This window comes from Calliphora vicina, chromosome 2 (genome assembly GCF_958450345.1).
Source record: "Calliphora vicina chromosome 2, idCalVici1.1, whole genome shotgun sequence".
Taxonomy (NCBI): Eukaryota; Metazoa; Arthropoda; class Insecta; order Diptera; family Calliphoridae; genus Calliphora; species Calliphora vicina.
In genome coordinates this window covers 131651048-131665231 of record NC_088781.1, presented here as the reverse complement: position 1 = coordinate 131665231, position 14184 = coordinate 131651048, and the positions used below count along the sequence as shown (strand labels likewise).

The 14184-nt window shown below is 29.5% G+C and overlaps 2 protein-coding genes across 2 annotated transcripts; one reads left to right on the top strand and one right to left on the bottom strand.

Annotated features, from left to right (window-relative positions):
* The first annotated feature begins 4476 nt into the window (after positions 1–4476).
* Positions 4477–6207, top strand: LOC135951099 (uncharacterized). The gene is made up of 2 exons (XM_065500681.1): positions 4477–4550; positions 4621–6207. The coding sequence occupies exons 1-2, from the start codon at positions 4509–4511 to the stop codon at positions 5671–5673; spliced, it is 1095 nt and encodes a 364-aa protein (XP_065356753.1). The 5' UTR covers positions 4477–4508; the 3' UTR covers positions 5674–6207.
* A 4936-nt stretch (positions 6208–11143) lies between these two features.
* On the bottom strand, positions 11144–12430 carry LOC135950878 (uncharacterized). Its single transcript, XM_065500402.1, has one exon. It carries the CDS (start codon positions 12428–12430, stop codon positions 11144–11146), a length of 1287 nt encoding a protein of 428 aa, XP_065356474.1.
* Between the last annotated feature and the right edge of the window lie 1754 nt (positions 12431–14184).

Genomic DNA, 14184 nt, shown 5'->3' with positions numbered 1-14184 from the left:
GAAAATTACACTCTGATTTTTTTACACTTTTACTCAATAATGAACAAAATTCCACCAAAAAAAAACAACTTTTTTTTGGAATTTTTTTTCTTGTGTTTGGTTTTTTGAAATGAATATCCTCAATATAAATTTACTGAAATGTTTGTTTCCGTTATTCGAAATTCTATATTTTCTTTCCTAATTGATGTTTATAGGGGCCAGTTATGCCGTATATATATTTTGAACATTGAATCTTAGAAGTAGTTCTTTTGATTTCTTTTATTTTCCCTTGAAATAAGATAAATTTATAGAACGAATTGGAAAATTTATAGAAGACTTTTTGTCAAAATATGGAAATAAAAAATTTAAGCTGATTTTTTGGGAAAATTTTAGGTTTCTTTATGAATCGTTTTGAATGAAGTTTAACAGCTGCACTGTGGTTCCAAATCAAAATCTAAGTGAGCAAAATTATGAAAATCGGTATCTTCAGAATTTGGAAAAACTAAGTTTATTCGGAAGCTGACAATCTGCTCTCCTCAAATACAGATGAGTTTTTCGATTGGACATTTCGTTTTCACGACAGAAGCGCCAGAAGTTCAACAAATTTTGAATCATATTTTCGATATTTTTTTTTTTAATATTTTACTGCTTTACTAAATTAGATATATCTCAATGGTTTTACTATACAGATCAAAATACAGATAAACATTGATATAGGCTTTTATTAACTGTATATCTTATATTTATGGTCTTCTCCATTTTCCAGTTATAGTTCTTTAAACTTGGTTCTCAAATATACTGACTATATTCATCACTTAGGCATACAACAAGGATTTTAATTTTCTGTTGCTGATGGACGAGGTAATGTTCAAGAATAATACCGGACAAAAAGCTCACAAAATTCCCCTGGAAGTTAGTTTCTTGTGGTGCAAGCCATTTGTAGTTGTGGTTAAAGAAGCCAATCATTTGTTACATCAGGCACGATAAATACATACGATTGTCTACAAAAACGCCTTTTACCTTTCTCAAAACAGCACAGATTGCCTTCATATTTCTGGACCGATTTTCCATCATGCCACTTTGAAAAAAAAGTCCCAATTCAAGCAATAATGTAAATTTTGTACTACGAAACAAATCCACCCAACTGTCCAGAACTTCGACCTGTGGAAAGGTATTGTTCTCTTTTGAAAAAAATAAAGAATATAGGAAAGATATCCCAGGACAGGTACGATTTGAAGCGTATCTGCCCTGCTTGAATTTGATTTTATTATTTCAGGAAATCACCCAGAAATATATGTGAAAAATTTCCTCTTTCTGCGTTCTCTATGATGCATTCATCACCTTGATAGTTTTGTTAACCCACATGTAATTGTTGAAAAACTAATGACTTCACAACATGGAAGACTTTGTGCTGTAGTCATATTGGACCAAAATAAGGTTGGTCAAGCAGTGACTATTACTGTTGCTTGATACCATGTCATTATAACTAACACCCATCTTAAAGTATACCGCTCGACTTAGAATCACTTTCTGAGTCGATTAAACGATGTCCGTCCGTCTGGCTGGCTGTTCGGCTGGCTGGCTGTCCATGTAAACCCTTTAAAGATATTTAGATAAAATTTGGTACATATAAGTTTTTTCGGCTCAAGGACGGAACCTATTGAAACTGGCTGAAATCGGTACATTATTTCACCTAGCCCCCATACAAATGTACTCCAGAAATTGGACTTTATCGTTCATAAATGTTTAATTTATACAAGTATCTACACAAAATTCGCTGCAAATAAGTTTTATATATGTATACAAAATTCATGTCAATAAATTTTTTTATAGGCTCATAGCTCGCATATAGACAAACTTCCGAAAATCACTTTAACGTGCATAAATCAATTAAAAATATTTCATATAGACATACATAAATCACACGACCTAATTTTATCGTGATCGGTCCATAATTGGTCATAGCTACCATATAAGACCCTCTTCTGAAAATCGCTCACGAATATAAATTAATGATATTTTAAAAGAAAAATGAAAATACTTTCTTACTTATTTCTACTGAAATTGGAGAATATTGGTGTAATGAGGACAACATGTGGTTTCACAGCATGAACCATTTCCTGGTCGTGAACTATCCTGTTTTATTGTCAAGAATTAGACACCTAGATCGTGTGATATAACATCCTATATTGCCCATTTCCAATACCAAACTAACCTTATCAACAGAGAGTATTTGTGGAAATTTTCAGTCAGCTAGCTTCTTTTTATTTGAGCCCTATCGTGTTTTAAACAGACAGGTAATAAATCTAAGCCTGCCATAAACTGAATGACTAGAATCTTCTTTATTAGCACTCCAAAATTTCTCTTAATCGAATCATTAGTTTAGAAGATTTTAAAATTTTTGTTTATGGCAGTACTAGTGCGTATAATTGATATTAATTCAGTCCAAAATGTTTAAAAACTTGAAAACTTAATGAAATTTTAATTTGTTTCTATAATATTTTGATTTTTCTTCGAAATCTCGTTTTTTTGCGAACCGGTTAATTTAAAATTTTGATTTTCGGTTAACCGGTTTATCCGGTTTATATAACACTCAGTTAACCGATTTTTAAAATTTGGGACTTAAATGAATAAATCTCATATTTTGCTGAAACAGTTGGTCTGATTTGAAACCTAAACTGCTGATATAGAGTCTTACCCCCATTAACACGAAGTCTGTTTATATGTTAACCGACAGTATAAATATTAGATAACATATAACCAGACTTCGTATTAATGGGGGTTAGTACTAAATTAGTAATAAAGTAGAGTTTAGTTTAAAAATAGATTTTCAATAAAATAGGGTTTTAGTATTAAAATAGAATTTTAGTACGAATATTGACTTTTAGTACTAAAATTGAATTTTAGTATGTAAAATAGAGTTTTAGTAAAAATTGAGTTTTAGTACTACAGACTTTTAGTACTAAAACAGAGTTTTAGTACTAAAACAGAGTTTTAGTACTAAAACAGAGTTTTAGTACTAAAACAGAGTTTTAGTACTAAAATAGAGTTTTAGTACTAAAATAGAGTTTTAGTACTAAAATAGAGTTTAAGTACTAAAATAGAGTTTTAGTACTAAAATAGAGTTTTAGTACTATAATAGAATTTTAGTACGAATATTGATTTTAGTACTAAAATTGAATTTTAGCATGTAAAATAGAGTTTTAGTACTAAAATTGAGTTTTACTACTAAAATTGAGTTTTAGTAATAAAATAGAGTTTTAGTACTAAAATAGAGTTTTAGTACTGAAATAGAGTTTTAGTACTAAAATAGAGTTTTAGTACTAAAATAGAGTTTTAGTACTAAAATAGAGTTCAAGTACTAAAATAGAATTTTAGTACGAATATTGATTTTAGTACGAATATTGATTTTAGTACTAAAATTGAATTTTAGTATGTAAAATAGAGTTTTAGTAAAAATTCAGTTTTAGTACTAAAATTGAATTTTAGTACTAAAATAGAGTTTTAGTACTAAAATAGAGTTTTAGTACTAAAATAGAGTTTTAGTACTAAAATAGAGTTTTAGTACTAAAATAGAGTTTTAGTACTAAAATAGAGTTTTAGTACTAAAATAGAGTTTTAGTACTAAAATAGAGTTTTAGTACTAAAATAGAGTTTAGTACTAAAATACTGTTTTAGTACTAAAATACTGTTTTAGTACTAAAATACTGTTTTAGTACTAAAATACTGTTTTAGTACTAAAATACTGTTTTAGTACTAAAATACTGTTTTAGTACTAAAATACTGTTTTAGTACTAAAATACTGTTTTAGTACTAAAATACTGTTTTAGTACTAAAATACTGTTTTAGTTCTAAAATAGAATTTTAGTACTAATATTGAGTTTTAGAACTAAAATTTAATTTTAGTATTAAAATAGATTTTTTGTATTCAAATATAGTTTTAGTACTAAAATAGAGTGTTAGTACCAAAATAGAGTTTTAGTACCAAAATAGAGTTTTAGTACTGAAATTGAGTTATAGTACTAATACTAAAATTGAATTTTAATATTATAATAGAGTTTTAGTACTAAAATAGTGTTTTAGTACTAAAGGGAAAGGGAGTTTTAGTACTTTTCAGATTAATACCATTGTTTTAGTACTAAAATAGAGTTTTAGTACTAAAATAGAATAGGGATTTTAGTATAAGAAGCTTTAGTATTAAAAAGGATATTTAGTACTAAATGGGAGTTTTAGTACGAAAAGGGAGTTTAAGTACTTTTGGGATTAATGCCATTGTTTTAGTACTAAAATAGAGTTTATTACTAAGAATTTATGCAGATGATTTTTTCTTACGTATAAATAACAATTTACTGTTACAAATGGACTAATTTAAACGATTGGTTTTCTGTGCGGTCACATACTAACCAAGCGATTTTCTTAAAATAGTTAAACTTTGTTACAGCAATTTGTTATAAAATTAGTTTATTTATGATAAATACGTTTATTATAACGCTAGCAGTCACGGCATAAAGACTAAACTTGAGAAGAAAATGAAACTTTTACATACTGTTTTAATCTTGGGACTAATACAAGTAAGTTTAATTGAAAATTAGTTAGAAATACGTTTGAATATATATTAATAAAACTTTAAAAAAATATTAGCTGCTTTCAGTGAAACCTTTGCTAGCTTCATCTTCATTTAGGAATAAACTTGTGCAATTCTATGATCAAGAATTACTATTATTGTCCAATGAATTCTGTGAAAAGGCCAAAAGTTTCTGTGAAAAAATACTTCAAGATGAAATGGTGCAACAGCCTAAAACCCCTAAAATGCGAGAGTTTAAACAAAATATAACAGATTTTTTACAGGAGTATACGGCTTACAAACATTATGGCTTAATTAATGAATTAGTTTTGCTATTTGAGGATAAAATACCGGAACCCAGCAACGACCAGGATTCCCAGTATATCTGGCAGTTATTGAGAAAACTAGGTTATCATGAGTTAAGTGATGAATATGAAAATAATTTTCAAAAATTTGCCAAACAAAAGTTTCTACCCAAATTCGAGGAGTTAAAGCTACAACTTTCAACAGAAGAACTAAAACAACATGAGAACTTATTAAAGTGGTTCAAGGGCTTAAAACAGTGTCAGGATTACAAGTGCGATCACAAATATTTCAGTAGATTACTACGAACTCCCAAAGAACAGCTATTTGGTTATGTTCATGAACAACTGGAAAACATTAATATCTATTATGGCAACAATGCTTACAATATTGCCAAGGCAGTTTTAAAAGACCAAAGGCTAAAACAACTTAATCCAGCTGTACAGCAAAACTTAACAAATATTCTTAGAGAATTCATTGGAAAATACGAAAGTAATCATGATGTTAATAAGTTATTTAATATAGCGCAGATTTTCTACAATCAAATAATATTGAAATTTTACTATAATCCCTTGGATGACCAACAATTGCTGGTGACAATCTTTGATGACAAAGGCTATGTTAAATTTGAGTCCAATTATCTACAGAAATTCAATGACTTTGTACAGCGTGGTTTTTATAAAAAATTTGAGGAATTTAAAAACTCTTTAGGTTCCAAGGAATTGGCCAATGAGAAGCCCATATTAGAATGGTTTCAGCATTTCAAAGGTTTAACTGAATATTCAGATAGAGTTGCAGCATTTGAGAAATTAAGTGCAATTGAGTAAATTTAATATTTTCATATGTAATCAGTGGTATTCAAAAAACGAGAGAGACTACAAGTTCTCTTGTTGTGCCTTCGTCATCGACACAACAGAGAGTCTGTTGTTTTCAACTTTTTTTAATAATTATTTAACAAAATGACCGATACCCTACAATAAAACCATTAAAATATTAATAAATTTAGTGACAAATATCCAGCAATTATCCAGTTCTCTCAATACTAAGTATTTGTTTCGAAGAAATTTATGCATTATTAAATAATTTTCGAAAGTTACATTAAATGGGTGCTGCATTTAACCTGAAATTTAGTACCTTGATGTATTTATATAAGAAACTTGTTTCATTTTCCTACAAATATGGAAGCTATTACCAATTAATGATTTTTTGGTAAAAATTTAACTTTGATAAAAATAAATTTATTTCTTAAAATATTTTATCCCTAATCAATTGGAAATTTTTGAACATTTTCAAGAGAATACAATACAAATTATAATTAATAAATATTCCTTACCTTTTATACTATAAAACGCATAAACAAAGTTTTTTAGTTTCCTTAAATTTTCAACATTATTTTAAGTTTTCTAAATATATGCCACAATTAATATCAATCATACGCTCTAGAGTGATTTTTTGTTAAATATAGAATAACTAGTAATGTAATGAATGGATTGAGTCAAAACTTTCTGTGTTAATAAAGGATACTTAATGCTTTTTGGTTAATTTGGATAAAGAATAATATTTTAAAATGTACACCTAGTACTTTGGAGTCATAGTTAACCCTATAATTTTTGAAATTTTTTGCAGAATTTTGTCTTTTAGAAATATTAGTTAAATCTTCAATAGAAATTACTTAAAAAGTTTGAATATTTCCTTGATTTTCCATTAAATATTTTAATTTTTAAAATTTGTACCATAATTAATATCAATCATACGCACTAGGAATGCTTTAAGGAAAATTCTGAATAACTTCTATATTAATGAAGGGATTGAGACAAAACATGGCTTATTAATAAAGGGGACTACAAGCTTTCTGTATAATTGGCTTTTAGATTTATATCCTAAAACTTATATCTATAGGGTGTAAGTATAGGGACAAACTTAACAATAAATTTTTTTTAATTTTTTAAAGAATTTTGGTTAACCTTTAGAAATATTATTTTAATGCTTAATGTACCATATTCTGTACTTTACAGAAATCAGCATAATTAAAATTTAAATTGTCTTAATTAAAAGCCGTATTTAAAATATTTGCCATCATAAATATTAATCATACGCACTAGTTGATTTTAACTAGAATAATTTCAATAACTTTAATATTTATATTTATTCATAATTTCTAAACTAGTTCAGCAATAAACAAAACATTTCTACATTCATTAGACAAATTTCTAAGCTTTTTAATATGATATAGCAATGCTTTCAGTTTAAATTCAATAGATTCAGTAGGTTAAAATAATTGAACCAAAATATGAAAATTTTAACACAAATGTTAACAAATTTGTATTAATATTTTATTAAAATATTTTATTTATTTTATTTTATTAATATTATATAATACAATAAATGACACTATATAATAAAGTTGGATGAGAGTTCTGGTAGCTGTGACCTTCGACTCCACTGATTATAATATAAATAAATTCTTAATATATATATATATATATATATATGTATAGAGGTAATTATATTGTGAAATATATATTCATATAAAGTTGTTATAGACAATATATTAAATAAGGTTCAATAAATTACATTTTTTGATGAAGTTAGCGATTTTGGCGATGTTATTTTGGCTTGGATTAGTTAGACATGAGCTGGGGATCGTCGTGTCAAAAATTTGTAATCTTATTGTGGAGTATACTTGACATTGATCTAGAATGTGGTTTATGGTTTGTTGTACACTACATATACGGCATATGGGGCTATCTTCTTTTTTCAGCAGGTGTTGATGGGTAATTTTGGTATGACCCAATCTTAATCTTGTGAAAACTCGTAGTTCTTGTCGGGAGTTAGATTTGGGGTAGATGGGTTTGACGCCATTGGGATTAATTTGTTTGTATCGATGGTTGTAGTTTTCCCATAGATTTAATTTGTTGTCTTCAAGGTGTTTAGATAAAAGTCTATTAAGATCTTTTACAACATGGGTGGTAAAGGTGTATGTTGGAGATTTTGCAGCAATGCATGCAGTTTTATCGGCAGCTTCATTACCTGCAATGCCGGAATGACCTGGGACCCACATTATGCGTATTTTATTTGGAAATTTAATTAAAAAATTACGTATGTATGTTACATATGTTTCGGAACATTTGGTATTTAAAATAGCTGAAATTGTGGATTTGCTGTCTGTGCATATAACGTACCGTCCTTTTTGAATTGAGAAATGTTCCGCAGCAAGTTTAATTGCTTGAGCTTCAGCAGTAAAAATACAACAATGTGGTTCCAAAAGTCCATAGATTACAGGAGTGTGATTATCATTCACTATACCAAAAGAGGTATATAGATGTGTTTTAGACCCGTCTGTGAATATGAATTTCCAGGTATTGTATGTCGGTGAATAGCGAATGGTATTGAACTCTTGCTGATATACAACTGGAGAAGTTGACTGTTTGTCATATTTCTGCAAATCAAGTATAAATGAACTGCGTTTTAAAAGCCACCACGGTTCATTTTTCGAGGAAATTTGCAATGGTTGTATTGTTGGGAACAAATTTCGAACATAGTTAACAATCCTGTGTATCGGTGATAATTTTTTACAGGTACGTCTGAGATTTATGGTATTTTTGACGAGTCGGTGAAGATTTTGGTTATTACAAATGTATAATTTAGGTATTAGTTTTATGTTTTTTTCATAAATTCTTTCAGTAATAGATGGGAATCCTGATTCGATAAGTAAGTTTTTAACGTTTGTTGTTGGGAAAGCTCCTATTGAACATCTGATGGCGGCATGATAAGGTGAATTTAGCATATTTAAGTACTTTTTTGGGCAGTTGCTATAAATTTGTATTCCGTAATCAATTTTGGAAAGTATTAGAGATTTAGTTATCATGAGGAGTGTATTTGTGTGAACGGAACTTTTTTTACATGAAAGGTATTTGATTATATTCAGTCCTAATATAATTTTTTTCCTCAGGTTGATGCAATGTTGGCTAAAATTGAATTTATTATCGAAAATAATACCCAGTATTTTCAATTGAGAGACATGTTCGATATTAATGTTGTTGTATAAGAGGGTTGGAGGTCTACAATGATGTTTTCTGCAGATATGAAGAATTTTACATTTGTTGAGAGAGAGTGAGGCTCCAGAGCTTTTTGACCAATCTTTGATATCATTCAGCAGGTTTGTGAAGGCTAATTTGACTCTGTCGTTGTTGTTATTTTTTGAAAAAAATACGGCATCGTCGGCGAATAATGAATGTCCAATAATATTGTATTTTGAGGCTATTTTACTAATGGCGTTGAAGGCAATTAAGAAAAGCACCACTGATAGAGGTGATCCTTGAGGGATGCCGTTGAATAGAGAGTAATTTTTTGAGAATGTAGTGTTGATTCGAACTTTGAACTTTCGATTTGTTAGAAATGATTTTACTATATTATATATTTTGATTCCTACTTTCCAATTTATTAGTTCCTGCAGTACAATATGAACACCGATGCGATCGAACGCTCTCTCAAAATCTGTGGATAATATAGAAATATGGTTCTTATGTGAGAGACCTTGTGAAATAAAATGGTTAAGTTGAAGTAGAGCATCTAATGTGTTTTGTTTTTTTTTGAAGGCGACTTGGGTAGAGGTTATAAGATTATTTTTGAATGAATACCACGAGAGCCTTTCAGCTATGATTTTTTCTAATACTTTTCCTAGACAAGGTAATAACGATATTGGCCTGTAGCTGCTGATATATTCAACAGCTTTATTGGGTTTTTGTATCGGTAATATAATGGCATTACGCCAGTTTTGGGGATAAATTCCGGAATTAAATATATTATTGTACAAGTTGATTATTCTACTTTTTAAACAGGTTGGCAGGTTTTTTATCATTGGATATGAGATTTTGTCATAACCAGGAGTTTTGCCTTTCGCATTAGATAACACATGTTCGAATTCTAAAATGTTTATATTGTTTTCCAATTGTTTTGCCGAATTGGTTAAATGTATGTTTTCATATGTGAGGTTTAGTATTTCCGATTTTTTAGATGCAAAATCCGAGTGGAATTGGCTGTCGTGGGATAAGTTTGACCAGTATTTACCAAAATTATTTGATATGTCGATTGATGTTGTAAAAAAATGTTGGTCCATTTTTATGAATCGAAAAGAGTTATATTGATTATTGCCTGTAAGTTTTTTTATATCATTCCATATCTTTTTGGAGTTGGTGTTGGGGTTTATCGCAGCAGTGAATTTTGAAAAGGCTTCTTCTTTGGCTTTTTTTATGTTTCTTTTGAACAACGCATTTGCTTTTTTATAAGCTATAAGATTTGTTTGGGATCTAGAACGAACAAAAGTGTGCCATTTATCTTGTTTTTCTGTTCTTAGTTTATTTAAGGTAGAGTTCCACCAGGGAACTTGTTTTTTATATAAGGTAGATGACGTTCGAGGGATGGATGAATTTGCTGCAAAATTAATGATTTTATGAATCTTTGCTGCTTCAGCATTGACATTAAGTGATACATTTGAAACTGTGTTTTGTGTTTCACAGTATTTTTTAAAGCTAATCCAGTCGGCTTTATCAATTTTAAATTTGTTGATTGGTTTATATTTTGTTGAGTTAGAGTCACATCCTAAACTGAGAAGGATAGGTAGGTGATCGCTGCCATATAATGAATTAAGAGTTTTCCACGATATACAAGGTGCAATTTGTGAATTGCAAAAAGACAAATCAACGTTTGTAAATGAATTATGAGTAGATAAGTGTGTAACTGATCCATCGTTTAATAATATTAGATTTTTCGAGAAAATTAGGTTCTCCACGATTTTCCCCCTTGAGTTGGTTGTTTGTGAACCCCAGATAGTACTCCAGGCATTAAAGTCACCTAGTAGTAAACAATTTTGTTTGGTGGGATGTAATATATCATTTAAATCTTGATTAGTAAACTGTTGGTGTGGTGGAATATAACAGTTTATAATAGAAAACATAGGATTAAGATTAATAACGAGTTCCAATGAAGCGATTTTTGTGTTGTGAAATATAATTTCATGCGGTATATTTTTCTTTACAAGTATGCTAATACCTTGTTTTGATGTTGTTACATTGGGTAAATTATAAAAGTACCCCTCGTATAGTGTATGAGTAATTATAATTGAAGTGTTCTGAGGTATATGAGTTTCTTGTAACGCTATAATGTCAGGGCTATACTCATTTATGAGAAGAGATAGTTCATTAAAATTGTTTTTGTAACCGTTGATATTCCACTGAATTATTTTGATCATATTGATGGGAAGTGAGAGTATAGTAGGTGGGAGAGTTAAATAATTATTTACTCTTCTTCGCTAGACTGGATTATTTGATAATCCATTGCATCGTCAAGTGTTTTAGTTAGTTGCTTTCCAGGTTTATTTATTATTTCTTGTACTCTATTTAAGAGTTGTTGATTATTTAAAAACTGGTTTTGTTTGATTTGTTCAGTAGTTGATTGTTGTTGTTCTGTGATGGTTGTGGGATTATTTGGAATTACTTTTTTATTGTTTGTAGATGAGGTGGAGGGAGCTGTGCTATTGATGGTAAGTTTTTGTGCAGTCTTATTACTTACTTCTTTATTTTCGTTTTTTTCAATTTCTTTATTTACTGTGATGTTTTTATTATAATTAGTATTATGGGTAATATCATTTTTGTTTTTTGCAATATTAGGTGTTGGTGTATAATTTGATACAATTGAGGAGAAAGAGGCATTTGGAGATATTAAACTTATGGAAGACTTATGAATACGTTTAGCTTCACTTATTGTACATTTGTTTTTAATTTTAATTCTAAGAATTTCTTTCTGTTGAATGAACTTAGTACATTTGTTAGATGAGGCTGCATGTTCTTCGAGGCAGTTTGCGCATTGGGTGCGAGAACAATCTGATGGTTTATGAGGTGGTAAGTTACATTGAACACAAATAGGATCATTTTTGCAATGTTTTATTGTGTGACCTAGTTTTTGGCATGTTTTGCAACGCATCGGATTGGGTATATATTCTCGAATATTTACCGTGTTCCAAGAAACTTTGATTTTTTCTGGCAAATGATATAAATCGAATGTAAGAAGAACTACTCCACTTTTTATCATTTTATCGTCTATTTTTTTTTGGAATTTGTAAATGTCGATTACACCTTGGCTGGAAAGTTCCCTGATGATTTCGTCTTCTGGGATGTCATTAAGATATGGGGCGTAGATTGTTCCTTTTGTACTATTTAGGTTTTCATGTAGCTTACATTGAATTGTGCATAGGCCAACCAGTTCCTTGGACTGAAGAAATTTGTCAGCAGTTTGCTTGTTGTTCACCAATAAGAGGAGGTTTCCATCACGTAGCTGGGTTATAGATGTAATGTCTTTGCTAATTAATTCTATTGCTCTATTCACAGCAAAGCAGGAAAAACTAGATATAGGTTTTTTAGGGTCTATTGTTTGCATGATTATATATTTGGGATTGGGAGGTTGAACTTTAGGTAATTGAGGGAATGGTGTTGTGTCTTTATATTTTGTTTTTTTACGTTTAGGACTTATCGAATCAGCTAGTAAAGTGAAACGATTGTCCCCAAGGTTGGGGGGCCCTGTGGGCATGTTGTAGTTGTTTTTAGCGCGCTATAGAATATATGTATTAAAATGCGTAGAGAAAAAAAGAAACACTTTGTAAAGCGATAACGAGAAAAGTAAAAAATAAACAATCCGAGTGTTTTGATAATGCGTCTGCTTATAACAAGTATTAGCCGAAGACTGATTTTATTAAAATAATAATAATTTTCTTTTTCTTGTTTTACAATTTTGGGCATATTCGTATCGTTTCTCGCACAGCCTCCACTTGATGATTTGAACCGATTATTCGTTGTTTAATTATTCGAATAATATTTTATTCGCTACAAAAAAATCTTATATTTTTAATAGTTTTAATATCAGTATCGATTTGGTTTAAATTTTCTGGTTTTGAAGATACAATTTTAACATTTATTCGTTTGCAATTATTCGATTAAAATTTTATTCGATGCAAAAATCATATTTTATACCAAAAGTTTCTAATTTAACAGTTTAGATGAAATTTGTATTACAACTCTGTTGATTTTAAGCGATTATTAGTTTTTAAATTATTCGAATAATATTTCATTCGTTTCAAAAATCTTATATTATTTAATATTTTTCATTATTATACTGATTCCTATTAAGTTGTGTCATTGTGAAGCCGTTATTTGAACGATTATTCGATTAAATTTTGCTTTAATATTCGAATATTACAACAAAATATTTTGAATTAAGTTTTTGTTATAAATTAGTTGTTTTACTATTGATTTTTCGTTCATAATTATTCGAATAATATTTTATTCGCTAGTTTGCTCACAATCGACCATAAATGCAAAGCAAAATTTCATGAATTCAGTCTGATTAATGCGTCAGAGTCATGGAAAATTGGACATTTCGGATGGCATCGATAGGCCTTTCAAACGAATAAAAAACTTAATTGAGATCACACACACATTTTGTTTTATTTTAATTTAAAGATAGGAAGCGCTTAATGAAAGTCGTCCCATTGTGCGCTTTAGAGAGATTCATCACTCTAGAGCGCGAAATGATCGATAATCGATTCAGTTTTGCGTTTGTGAAGAAGCATACTGAGGCGTTTACGACATTTTCTAAGCTCCGTTTTAAGTTGAGGGGATCTGTAGAGTTGCCACTCTCAACGAACTCTTCTTTTTTCAGCTAATAACTTTTCAATGTCTGCAGAATATACTCTATTGTATCTTATTTGTTGAGTTGTTTGAGTGGCTTGTTCAAAAGCAATTTTTAAGTTTTGTTCAAGATTTTTAAGAGAGATATCGATATTTTCTGGTGTTCTTAGCGATATATTTGGCATTGATAAAATCAGTAACAAGATGCTCCTCGAGCTACCCCAAATTGCATTAAGAATAATCCTATTTATTTTTAATGCTATATTACGCCTTGAATATTATCCACCAGAATGGAAGGTTTCTTTAGTTACAATGATACCTAAGCCGGGAAAAGATCACACTAAAGTGGAATCATATAGACCCATTGTCAAATATATCAAAGCTATTCGAAAAACTCTTAATGAACAAGTTAAAGCCGATGGTGAATCATTTTGATTATATTCCAACTCATCAATTCTGATTTCGGGAAAAACATAACACCATAGAACAAACTCACAGGCTGGTAGATATCATATCTAAGACATTTGAAGAAAAAAAATATTATTCTGCGCTCTTCTATTAAAATTAAAATAAAACAATATTTACCAGTAAACACACATAAGCATCTAGAAAGTTATTTAAGTCATCGAAAGTTCGTTCTTAAAGAGGGAGACTTCA